The sequence below is a fragment of the Watersipora subatra genome, chromosome 10 (genome assembly GCF_963576615.1).
Source record: "Watersipora subatra chromosome 10, tzWatSuba1.1, whole genome shotgun sequence".
In the NCBI taxonomy this organism is placed as follows: domain Eukaryota; kingdom Metazoa; phylum Bryozoa; class Gymnolaemata; order Cheilostomatida; family Watersiporidae; genus Watersipora; species Watersipora subatra.
The window spans coordinates 1,747,864-1,761,219 of NC_088717.1; the positions used below are offsets into that span (position 1 = coordinate 1,747,864).

General features: G+C 37.4%; 1 protein-coding gene across 2 annotated transcripts in view; it reads left to right on the plus strand.

Annotated features, from left to right (window-relative positions):
- Nucleotides 1-13,356, plus strand: part of LOC137406617 (GPI mannosyltransferase 4-like) — a 46,293-nt gene that overhangs the window by 8,434 nt on the left and 24,503 nt on the right. For both annotated transcript variants that reach the window (XM_068093221.1, XM_068093222.1), the window contains 5 exons: nucleotides 308-721; nucleotides 2,317-2,449; nucleotides 3,941-4,076; nucleotides 4,681-4,883; nucleotides 12,702-12,832. In XM_068093221.1, coding sequence (XP_067949322.1) covers nucleotides 308-721; nucleotides 2,317-2,449; nucleotides 3,941-4,076; nucleotides 4,681-4,883; nucleotides 12,702-12,832 — 1,017 coding nt within the window. The remainder of the gene's footprint in view (nucleotides 1-307; nucleotides 722-2,316; nucleotides 2,450-3,940; nucleotides 4,077-4,680; nucleotides 4,884-12,701; nucleotides 12,833-13,356) is intronic.

Below are 13,356 nucleotides of genomic sequence, written 5' to 3' on the forward strand. Positions count from 1 at the left end.
AATTCCTGTACCAGAAAGTCTGCGCCAGTAAGTCCTAGACCGTTCATGCAGGGATCACAATCAGTTAAAGTGAGCAAAAAATGTGTTTGCCATATACTATAAATTTCATGCGCAAGGGATGGACTACTCAAGAAAAAACTTATACAACACCTAAACTAGATTAATCCATAATATATAACAATTACTAGTAGCATTTGCTGAGGACGTAATGAGTATGCAACCTTTTCCATTTCTCTGATCATAGCAAGCTTACAGTCAGCTTTATGCTTAGTTTTCCTAACAGTTTTCAACCTCTTTGTGTTTTCAGTAATGCAGATAGCAGCCATACTCGGATCTTCTCCTTATCTGGCTGGCTCTCTCTCCGCCACCTCCTATGTCACAGTCGTATTCTATACCCGAACTTTCTCCAACAGCATCGAGTCTTTCTTTTTTTCTCTGCTGCTGCTTTTTGTCTGTCAGTACCTGCATCTATGCGTATCAGCCGGCTCCAGTTCGAACATACCCCGTGCACCACCGGATAAATCTCGGGAATCACCTAGTGCTTCTAAAGAGAATGGCTTTAAGGGTATTCCTGCCAAGCCTCATACCGCCACTGACCCTGTCCAATCTGTGTCAGACAGCAGCACTGAACCTGTTCGACCTGTGTCAAACAGCACCACTGATTCTAGTCAACCCGAGTCAAAAGGCACCACTGATCCTAGTCGACCTGATGCACCAAATGGTGAGAAAAGTTATTCATTACTAACCCGCTTCCTCACATGTTCTATGTAATATAACTTTCCATGATTCTAAAATGTCATATGACATTTGGCTCTCAGGTTTTACTGCGGACACTGGACTAAGCATATTGCAAATTCCTTGAATTGTTCCCTGCCAGTTTATCGAATATGACTCCCGGCTAGGGAATGTGTATGTGTTTTTTGACAAACACACTATGTATGTTATATAAATAAAGAACACTTTACGCCAATTTAGTAAATGAAACAATTACTTATGTGCTGCACCTGATTTTGTCACTCTAAACTACTGGAATTAATTTTTTTGTCATTTTTAGCATTGCTATAAGCTTCCTAGTGTTTGATCATTTATAATAGACCATCTTTGTAGCGTTTTACCCAGTTGTCTTTGACTTGGCAAAATCGCTACGATTTGCTGTAGTGTACATGAATATTTATGGGATCTACAGTTCTGAGCAATCGCTTTCCTTGTCGAAACCCGATTTTTCATTACTTCACGCAACGATAACGATAAGTTAGTCATGTTTTAAGATTCACATCAATATACGTTGCTTAAAGGTTGACTTGCAATAAAATTCTCATTACAGTTATTTGGTATCAAAAGATTCACCATGTCTTACTCTGTTGCGTTGGAGGTGCCAAATATGTGGAAATGTGATTACAAGCTCTTAAAAGCTCAAAAACGAAAAGCCGCCGTAGATTGGAATCTCTTTATTTCTCTGACGTCATGAAATTTGTTTATTGTCTTGTCACGTGATGTTCTCACGGGAATTGAAAGGCCAATAAAAAGCTCAATATAAAACTTATCGTAGCACTAGTTTATGACAAACACTTCGGGTTTTACTGAAGACCCCGTATCAAATATAGATGCTCGCTACTTTACAGTTTTGTTTCGGTTTGGTCTAATCAGCAAGTCGTAATCTAATCATGTGACCCAATACTTCGCAAATAATTTTTGCAGCACTTTTCGATTATCACAAGTGACCAACAGGCTCGTCATGATTATCAGACAATGATATGTCCTCCTTCGAGCTAAGGCTAAAAATTAAACGAATTTTTACGGTAAGTTATAAGATATCAGTGTTAAAAGTGACAGCATTACGATGACGATAAAATAGATGCGTAAGAACAATAGACATAGTTTTATTGAATGCGTGAAGTATATTTGTGAAAATATTTCGACGAATAAGGTTGCATGAAAGTGTAAACAGAAACCATCTCTCACAGCTACATCACATTGGAGCCGTTTTGGAAAGAGAATCCAAACTACAGCGGTCTCATGTGGCTGCGATTTTCTGTTTGTTTTTTAGCTTTTAAGATCTTGTAATCACCTTTCCACATATTTTGCACCTACAACACAACAGAGTAAGACATGGTGAATCTTTTCATATCAAATAACTGTAATGTGAATTTTGTTGCAAGTCAACCTTTAAGTGGTTTATGCATATCGGGCGAGTGATTTGGGGCCATCTCTAAAGCAAGAGGACATCAGTGTAAGACATAGAGGCCATATTAACATCATTTCTTATTCTCTCTTGCTAGTGCTATGATGGAGTTGGCTGATCTTTTTATTATACAGGTGACCATTTCGACGCTGCCAATTCTAGTTCAGACGATTGTATTCCCGGAGCTGTCGTTTTGTCAAAAATGGGTCAGCTAATGGAGAAGCACAGACAGATCACGGATGATGGACTGGAGAAGCCCTCCAACAAGTTAGTGGGTGTACATATGATTTTGGGGTTCAGCTTTGTATTCTCTTAGCCTTGTACAGAGCTATTCAAACCACTTTCCATATGACCTTTTGGTCTCGTTTTCTTGTTAAACATTTCACCTCCTGCTTCATAAGATTTCGGTCAGCTTATGAGAGTCAGCTGGTTAATTTGGCCTCTATCGTTTGCCTTCCAACTTGTTATTAAGACGGTGGCAGGAGATTAGCGTCATCAGTTCTTTAAATGGACCCACCAACTCTAACTACAAATATCTGTTATTCATGAGGTCGATCATTTAAAACTAACGACAACGATTATCAAAAGCTGTTTTGATTTATTACCAAATACTGGCAAATGCACCCTCTGATTTCTAATGACTAATCTTACGATGTGTTGACGACAAAAAATATTTGAAGATTTTAAAATTATATCATATCCTGCCTTTTAGTGCAAGAAACGAAGCTGTTTTAATTTCGTGTAAACACCTGACATATTTGTTAGTTTCAACACGCCAGTCTTTGTGTTCATTTGGCGTCAAAATCCCCCTAAAATATTTAAGGCCTATATAAGTATACTGAAGGTTTATATAAGTATGTTTAAGGCTTGTATAAGTAATCTGTATTGGCTTGTACTGAAAAAAAATGGAGAGAATGCTGTGGTGTACGCCGGGCCATGACACTGCATTTCTTATTTATTGTATGTGTTGTCCTTTTTATTATATCGTTGTTTTAATCGTTATGCTATCACTTATCGTTGTTTTATTTTTTCGTATGTTTTGTCCTTTTATTATATCGTTGTTTCACTCGTTATGCAATTGTTATATCTGATATCCCGTCATAACGCTATCACTTATCGTCATTTATGTTGTTGTCATACCAACGCGCTAGCGGTCCTATTTATTCACCGTGTTAGCCGGTGTTCTTGCCGTTAGCCGGAATGGTTGATATTATTGTATATAACTGAGTGCGCTCATTTAGTTGAGCAGAGCAGATAGCCGTACGCTCCTCGGCTAGTGAAATTTCCTTCGCTAATAAAAAGCTGAATGAAACTCTTTTCTCTCTTTTTATTAGTCTAGATCGTGCCAAGTAAAGGCCGGCAAATTCCTTTACAATACGTACAGTAAAAATAAAAAAGTTCTTTGCAGACTGGAGATACGTTCACGCACTTATGCACTGCAACAAACTGGGCAGAGGAAGGTGGATGCTGGGTGGTGTTTCTGAGTAGTGCCCCTTTCCGCCGCTAATACATCGGTAATACCGTCACTAATAGCGCCGGACATACGCGCAGACATGTTCGTATGTACCGTTCTTCGTAACTCGAATGTTTGTAAGTAGGGGAGTGTCTGTATCTTTTTAATTATTAGACTTTTCTAACAATTTTTCATGTCTAGTTTTGAATGAGCAGACCTTTATTTGCATGAAGGAGATTGTTTTAGAAATACCATGGCGACACAGCATTGCAAAAGCTAATGAAAAGTTTAATATTTTGTTTCAGGGACTCGGAAGAGCTCCGGCGAATTCGAAGAAATAAGGCTAGCATCATAATTACTGTTATTATCGTGGCTGGTGTTTGGAACCGCCCTACATTCATTGGATACGCGTTGGTTCCAGGGCTTTACTGGCTATTCCAAGTATGTCTAGCTGAAGTTATGCCAAGTGGTTATACAAACCTGTTCATGAGTTATTATATCCAAAAGTTAATTGACCAACTTGTCAGTATCTATGAAGAGTATTCTGGGAAATAAATACAACATCCTGTCATACATTGTCATGAGATGAATGAGTATCTATGTTTGATTAATGGAGTTCCACCAAATTACATCATCTCTTCCACCTGTTACTGTTGTAACCCGAACATCACCTGCCTTGACAGTAGGTATTATTTCAAAAGATAATTGTTCAAGTAATGTGCATACATATTTATTATATTATTAATATTTATTATTTGTATTTATTCCTGAGCGATTGTAGCTCGCGTGCCCAATCATTTGTTTAATCATAAAACTATGATGTCAATAAATGATTGGAGAGCTATGATGCTACTTGTGCTGGCAAGCCGACTCATTCGTTTTACATTTGATGACATAATCGTCAAGCGATTCGTGCGTTTCGTAGGGACAATATCTAAAATTATTTATCTTTAAAGCATATCTAAAGCTCATGATGGAGATGACATGTCACTTTGTTGTGCATTGTTGTGCATTGTTATTCTTGCTTTCTGTTCGTGCATTGCAGGGAAAGAGGCCTAGCTCTCTGAAGGACATACTATTGGCTGGTGTGAGAGGTCTCCTCAACCTGCCATATGTCATCAACACAGCCCTTATATTCATCCTTTTTGACACTTCTTATTATCGCTCCAAGCGTTTCTCCGTCGACTACAACCTTTTAGACCAGTTTATAATCACTCCTCTCAACTTTCTACTATACAATAAGAACAGGTAGGCAGCAGTCTCCATCGAATTTGTAACTAGTGCTTAAATCTCCCAGTCAGCTATCATCTAAAAGCTCTTTAATGAAGTATGAGGAGTTATGTACTCTCGTGAGCAGACAAGTCTTATTTAGAATTTCAAAGTTTCGATTCGCAATAAACGAGTTGGGGTTATGGTTATATGCATTTCAGTATTAAATTCCAGCATTTCTCTTGTAGGTATTCTGTTTTACCAAAAGAGAATTTCTATTTAGGCTAGATTACGCTTAAAGGTTGACATGCAACAAGATTCACATTACAGTTATTTGGTATCAAAAGATTCACCATGTCTTACTCTGCTGTGTTGTAGGTGCAAAATATGTGGAAATGTGATAACAAGCTCTTAAAAGCTCACAAACGAACAGTTGATCGCAGCCATTACGAAACCGCCGTAGATCGGAATCAGTTTGTTTCTTTGACGCAGTCATTACATTTGGTTATTGTTTTGTCACGTGATGTTCTCACATGAATTGAAAGGCCAATAAAAGGCTCAATATAAAACTTCTCGTAGCACTAGTTTATGACCAACGCTTCGGGTTTTACCGAAGACCCCATATCTACTATATAAACGGCAATCGTTGTCTGTCTGTTTGATTGAGTGTCCGCCTTATAGAGTACCGTACTTTTCCGACTATTACCCGCTACTAAGTATCTTGGGCGCGTTTACGGGAATCTCCGGTTACTACATGCCTCTATTATACATAACCTAATCATCATCGTTTCTACACAAAACGTCATATCTGGTTAGCGCGTAGTACTTTACACGCAATTAATATTTACTACCAACGTGTACCGAGAAGCTCGCGTAAATGTTTGTTTCTTGCGGCCACTGGAAAAACGCAATTATCACCTACTAAATTTTCATATTGAAAAGGTTAGTGCATTTTATTCAATGTTGTATTGTCTATGAATTGCCACACTTTCAATACATAACCCTTTCACTTGCGTCCATGTACAACTTTAGTTATCGGCCTACTGCCAGCCATTTTGCCGATATTGCTTCGTGATATTTTTTCAATTTCAAACTCCATCTAGAACATTTGTTTTGGTTATATATTTCATTTTGCCAACACGTTAACAAGCACTGCTATTCAAAAAATTAATTGTGTCTATACTTTGTGCATCGATAGAGCGATGTGAAGCTACAAAGCAAAACGATCCTCTGCAATGTTCCTTTTTCTTACAAAACCATTACTTTCATCGCCATCAGAGTCAGTGCTGCTATTTAACCACTTCGGGTACAATTGCATAATCCAATTTCGCGTTCAGGTTCAATTGAATCATGATGCTCTACAGTCTACAGATTATGACATGGGTCAACAAAATGTCGTTTTAACCATAGAAGCACTCATATTTTCACATAGAATACCTATACTTTTTGGAAAGCAGAGAAAATTCTGTATCTGATCATATTATCTTTATTGCACAAATTAAAAATATTGAAAGTAGCATGAAATAGCAGTTTTATTAAAATTCGTGTTCTACGAACATATTTGACTGGTAAGGGTAGCATAAAAATGTATAAATGTATATATGATAACCAGCAGTTAAAACATCTACAGTCTCTTCCATAGCTGTTAACTTATCTTCGTCACCACTCCACTGGAAGTCTGCCATTTCTATCGCTGAATTTAAGCCTATAATACGCATCCACTACTAGCTACTACGCATTGTTACTAACTGATCACGATGTTGAACTTTGAACGCAAATTACTCGAAATTCTGTCATTTGACCATAGCTGTTTGACCAGTCCAATGTCTGCAAACATGTCTGAAGGTCATGCTTAGCTTTGTAGATAGAGTGTAACTGTAAGCAGACTCTAAATGTAGATGGATGAGTAACGCGACTACGCAAAGCCTAAAAACCGGCTGATGAACTTGAAAGGAATATACTCGAAGCCGCAAAAGCGGCGCATGCACCCGAAGTGGTTATGTTGGATATTCTCAAACAAAGATTTAAAATTAAATTTTAGGCTAATTTTATAGAGAAATCTTTGGACAACACTTACTACCATAAAAGTCTTAAAGATCGTTGGTTATGCTATCAACGAATAATAAAATTCAGTTACTAGCAATTGCTGGGAAAGTCGCAAAAATGTGTCTACGGCGGTCGACTATAGAAAACGCATGAATGAATCTACTTCAGTGAAAGGATTGAAGACGTTAGATTTGCCACTGTTTGTGATAGTAAACATGTTCACTTCCTTCTGAGTTACTTTTATTTTTTCCAGCTACGAGTACTACAGCTACTACAGAACTTGCACGGGTACTGCTACTGCGTTTTACCTACTAAATTTCTACATCGAAAAGGTTAGTATTGTATGTTATTGCTATTTACTATGTTATTGCCATTACTGCTATTGCTATTTTAATTATATGTGTAATCACACAAATATGAATCCGCTATAATGTCATCAACATAAGTAATTGTTTTCTAACTCGGTGGCATTTTCAAAACTTACACAAAAATGGTTGTTTTTAACCACTTCGGGTACAATTGCATAATCCAATTTTGCGTTCAGGTACAATTAAATCATGATGCTCTACAGATTATGACATGGGTCAACAAAATGTCATTTTAACCGTAGCAGCACTCACATTTTTACATAGAACACCTATACTTTTTGGAAAGCAGAGAAAATTCTGTATCTGATCGTATTATCTTTATTTCAAAAATTAAAAATAATAAATATTGAAAGTAGCATGAAATAGCGGTTTTATTAAAATTCGTGTTCTACGAACATATTTGACTAATGAGGGTAGCATAAAAATGTATAAAAGTATATATAATAACAAACAATTAAAACATTATACTGTGTATACAATGCAATCTACAGTCTCTTCCATAGCTGTTAACTTATCTTCGTCACCACTCTACTGGAAGTCTGCCATTTTTATCGCCGAATTGAAGCCTATACGCATCAACTACTAGCTACTACGCATTGTTACTAACTGATCGCGATGTTGAACTTTGAACGCAAATTACTCGAAATTCTGTCATTTGACCATAGCTGTTTGACCAGACATGTTTGCAGACATTGGACTGGTCAAACAGCTATGGTCATGTCTGAAGGTCATGCTTAGCTTTGTAGATATAGTGTAACTGTAAGCAGGCTCTAAATATAGATGGATGAGTAATGCAACTACGCAAAGCCTAAAAACTGGCTGATGAACTTGAGAAGAATATACTCAAGCCGCTATAGCGGCGCATGCACCCAAAGGGGTTAAGTTGGAAATTCTCAAACAACGATTTAAAATTAAATTTTAGTCTAATTTTATAGAGAAATCTTTGGAAAACACTGGCACTCCATACAAAACTTAAAGATCGTTGGTTATGTTATCAACGAATAATAAAATTCAGTTACTAGCAATTGCTGGGAAAGTCGCAAAAATGTGTCTATGGCGGTCGACCATAGAAAATGCATGAGTGAGTCTACTTCAGTGAAAGGGTTGAAAACGTTGGATTTGCCACTGTTTGTGATAATAAACATGTTCATTTCCTTCCGCATCGGAGTTACTTTTACTTTTTTCCAGCTACGAGTACTACAGAACTACAGCTACTACAGAACATGCACGGGCACTCCGAGCCTGGCGATAGGCGACGGTGAGAAGAGAGCGAGCAGCGTATATTACAAAAAAGCACACCATCTCATTCAATTTTAGAAATGCTTGAAGCAGTACAATGCCTTCCAAAAAGCCTACTGCCCAAACGCAAGAATAGAAGCAGCAGCTAGACGAGCAGAAACTGCAGAGCAAACACAGCTACGTCCACAACGGAACTGCTACTGCAGCTGCTAGAAGTGCAAAAACTGCAGAGCAAACACAGCTACGCCTACAACGAAACAGAATAGCTACTGTATCTGCTAGATGTGCAGAAACTGCAGAGCAAACACAGCTACGCCTACAACGAAACAGAATAGCAGCTGCTAGAAGAGCAGAAACCGCCGAACAAACACAGGTACATCGAGAGCAGGCCAGAATAGATGCTGCAGCCGCTAGAAGTGCAACCGACCCCAGCAGCAACACAAACGGTTCTGAGCAGCCGCTACATCGGCCAGACGTGCAGAAACCTCCGAGCAGATGCAGCGGCGACAAGAACATGATGCACAAGCTACAACAGCTGCTCGGCGAGCTGAATTTTCACAGCAGATGAAACAGCGACAACAGCGAGATGCACTAACTACAGCAGCTGCTACCAGGCGCCGTGTATGAACAGAAAACTTCGCACTTGACTACAGTCCTGCAACACAGTATAAGGGCCAAATTTTTTTATGGGACGAATGTCCAAAAATGCTCCAGATGTAATGCCTTATGTTGAAAAGGCGAGAGGCCATATATGTAGTTTATATAGTAGATTTTATTGATAATAAATTTATCAACAACCGCATTACTGTTGCGCAGTTTGTATATGCCATGTCAAAACACAGGCTATAGACGAAGAACTGGTGAGTCATGATTAGTGTTTCAAGCATGCAGAAGTCTCAATTCAATAAATGCTGGCGATAGCTAAGCGGTGCAATAGCAAAATATTTTCTAGAATTTCTTAAAATATGTAAAAATTTTCAATACTGGCAGTTTGAAGAACGTCAGTTTGACTAGCAGTGTCAATTTCATTATCAGTTCTGTGTACAAAATTAGGACAATTCCGATTTGAGTGGTTCTGACACTGATGCATTGTAGACTAGCTGTAAAACACATTGCATATTTCCATTGGTCTCTCCAACATTACTGACATGTACAACTGCATATATGTATGCAGTCAAATCAGCACAAAAATTTCAGTAGATTGCATATTTGGAGTTGTTTTACAGTATGAAAGACAACTCTCAATAAAACTTGCTTTTCGTAAATCTGTTCCCGAACACGGGTAATGCAGCTAGTCAAATATAGATGCTCGCTACTTGACAGTTTTGTTTCGGCTTGGTCTAATCATCTAGTCGTAATCTGATCAGGTGACCCATATTTCACGAACAATTTTTGCAGCATTTTTCAATTATCACAGGTGACCAACAGGCTCGTCATGTTTATCAGACAATGATATATACTCCTTCGAGCTAAGGTTAAAACATTAAACGAATTTTTACGGTAGGTTGTAAGATATCAGTGCTGAATGTGACAGCATTACAATGACGATAAAATAGACGTGTAAGAACAATATAGACACGGTTTCATCGAATGCGTGAAGTATATTTGTGAAAATATTTTGACAAGTAAGGTTGCGTGAAAGTGTAAACAGAAGCCCTCTTGTACGTCCCATTTAAGCCGTTTTGGAAAGAGATTCTAATCTACGGCGGTTTTGTGATGGTTGCGATTAACTGTTCGTTTTTGAGCTTTTGAGAGCTTGTAATCACATTTCCACATATTTTGCACCTACAACACAGCAGAGTAAGACATGGTGAATCTTTTGATATCAAATAACTGTAATGTGAATTTTGTTGCAAGTCAACCTTTAAATAAATTTTTCCATGCCCTAAACTAGTTATTTTAAAAAAATGAAACACCAATGTTAATTTTTCTAGTTTTATTTTTGTAAAGTATCAAATATGTAGTGTCTTTGAATTTAATGACGAGGGTTTTTTTAGTTAAGGAATGTACTAGTTTTGTAAAAGATTCTTGACCTTACGTTTAGCTGTGGTCTTTTGACATTTCTCCACCATAGACTGCCAAGATGTTAACACGCTTAAGGATAGTCTGTTTATTCTGCTAGTTGATGAGATATAAGTTGACCTGTATTAAAACTGGTGCTTAGTAAAAAGGCAGTCTGTAACAATTTACTGCTTCAGAGCAGCTGTAGCCTAGAGCTCCTGATCTGTGTTGGCAAGCGAGAGAAGGGAGGGAGGGAAGGGCAGTCGACCTTACATTGCTCCTTTTTCTCTGCCAAATCAGCGATGCACATTGACCGTCACAGTCACCCAGATGCAGGACTAAGGTTGCTTAGGAACAAAAATGTTTTCCGCTTCACTGAAAAGTGCTCAGCCAAGCTTTGAGCTGAAGGTTCTCACATTTTAAGGACTTGCCATTGGAGATATAATACTTGTCGCCCTTTGGTGTAGTAATTTATTATTTTTGATGTTTGGCATTTTTCTGTGTGAAGGCGGCTCCTTGACTGATTCTATGGATTTAAGTTGAGAAGACAACTTATTATTATGTTACTAGATGAATGCCCGGCGTTGCCAGGGTATTAAAACAGTCTTTGGACAGAACATTTATTTTTATTTAACATTACAACATTTACCATTCTAACTTTTAAACTTCATATCATGAAAAAAGTGTTTTTTGTGCGGTTCAAATGATTTGAGAGAAAAAATAAAACAATGGTAAAGGTTTTCAAACAACTGTAACTTTTAAATTTTATGTCATAAAAGAAGTGTTTTGTTGAAATAAATTAGGAGGAAAAATAATACTGTAAAGGTGCTTAAATGTAAATGTGAAATCATGAGCAAGTAATGGTTAAATATAGTCTGGTTTGTTACTATTACAATGATAAATAATTTGGTATACAATTATCTGATTTTAGTTCGTTTCAGTGTTGACACCTTACGGCAAAAATATTATATAGATTGGTATAAATACCCATAGTAATTATCTAATGCAATCACCTTCTAGTAAAAATCATCGATAAAAAAGAGTAACAAAACTATATGTGAGCCTTAGTAACTATAGTTACCTACAATAACTTGCGCAGAGTTCTTACCTTCAAGACAGACGTGTAATATAAACGCTGAATCTAACTTGGGTGAATTTAGTAAAAACATACTTGAAGGTAGTTTTAGTATGTATTTTAGTAAACTTCAAACCTTCAACTAAAATTTTATCACTTATCTGCTTGCGAATCCGTTTTTACCATAACGGCATAAAGTGGAACTGAGATAGCGGCAAAATAGCATGTCAACGTTTTTTATTTCGTCATAATCAGTACAGCAATCGTCAAATTTTCATTTTGAGAGAAATGATTATTGATATGGTATGGCAGAAAATAAATTTGCCCTAGTATGGCGAGGTCGAAAATGCATCATGTTTCATAGAATCAGGCGAAAAATGTTTTATAACAGATTCATCATAACCCGTGGGCGCAATGTATTAATACGTCATTCAGCGTGTGCAATCGAGAAAAGGGTGTACGGTGGATGATAAGAGCGGCAGAATTCTAAGGACTGTGTAGCTCAGTGGTTAAATGCGCGGTTAGAAATGCATGGTTAGAAATGCGTGGTTCAAATCCAGCACGAAGCGAGCTTTTTATTCCAAGGTTTTAATAGTTATAGCTGGACAGACTGATTCACAGATGACGACACAAATGTTGAGATTTATATATATATAGATGAAATGCTTAGAACTTTAAGGAGTTAGCTTATCTTGTTTGAAAGGAAAGTCTTAATCTCTTCTCCATTTAGTAAGCAATTTTTATTGTAACTCAGATTTTAAGATTACCCATAGTCACCTGCTGGAGGATTGGCTCACCAAATATTAAAACTTGCAGATATGATCCCTTGATTAGTAATTAATGTGGCCAAAAATGATCAAATCAAGCATATTAACGGTATAAGAGATCACTATATATATAGTTTTGGGGATCTATATGTAGAATCTTCAAAGTTTTGGAAGCTTTGAAAGTCCAAAACTGAAAAGCCATATATATTGCTTGTTATATGTTCCTAATATTTAGTTCGGCACTATATATTAGCAATTATTATGTAAGTGAAGTCTTCATTTACCTGGTGGATTTGATGGCAGCGGGTAACTTGAGCCATAATTAAGGATGTAAATTATCACACATATATTATATTTGTAGCTCTAACCTCGCTCAGCATGGTCTGCACCCGAGATACCTGCACGTACTTGTCAATGCCCCGCTGCTGTTCGGCCCTCTAATCGCCTTCCTTATCATTTTCATCTACATGGCCTTCTGTATCCATAACAACGGTGAGTATTTTCATCTACATGGCCTTATGTATCCATAACAATGGTGAGTATTATCATCTACATGGCATTCTGTATCCATATGTGATACGACGGCATGATACTTACATGTTAATATGAGGAAGCAACCTTGCTTCCTGGTAATTCGGTGATTTTATGGAGTTGTGTTTCACTGCTGCTAATTACTAGTTTTTACTGATACTATTTCGTCTTACAATAAGCATGTCTGCAGTAATGTCTGCCTATCATCTCAAGAATCAATGTTCGGGTTCCGTGACTTATGGTAGAGAAAAGTTTGTCTAAACATTCAATTTGTTCTTTTTTTCTTAAAACCAAACTGGTACGTATGGAGCCGACGAGATAATCTCTGATAACCGTAACTTTTTACACTTGGCTGTTGATGAAGAGATGCATTATATGAAGTACTTTTTGAAGCCAACATAAGGCACGAGGGTGATTACGTTAACCGCGATCATTGCGATATAACTCGATGTTGGCAGCCAGATCTCATCGAAAGCAATCGGAAA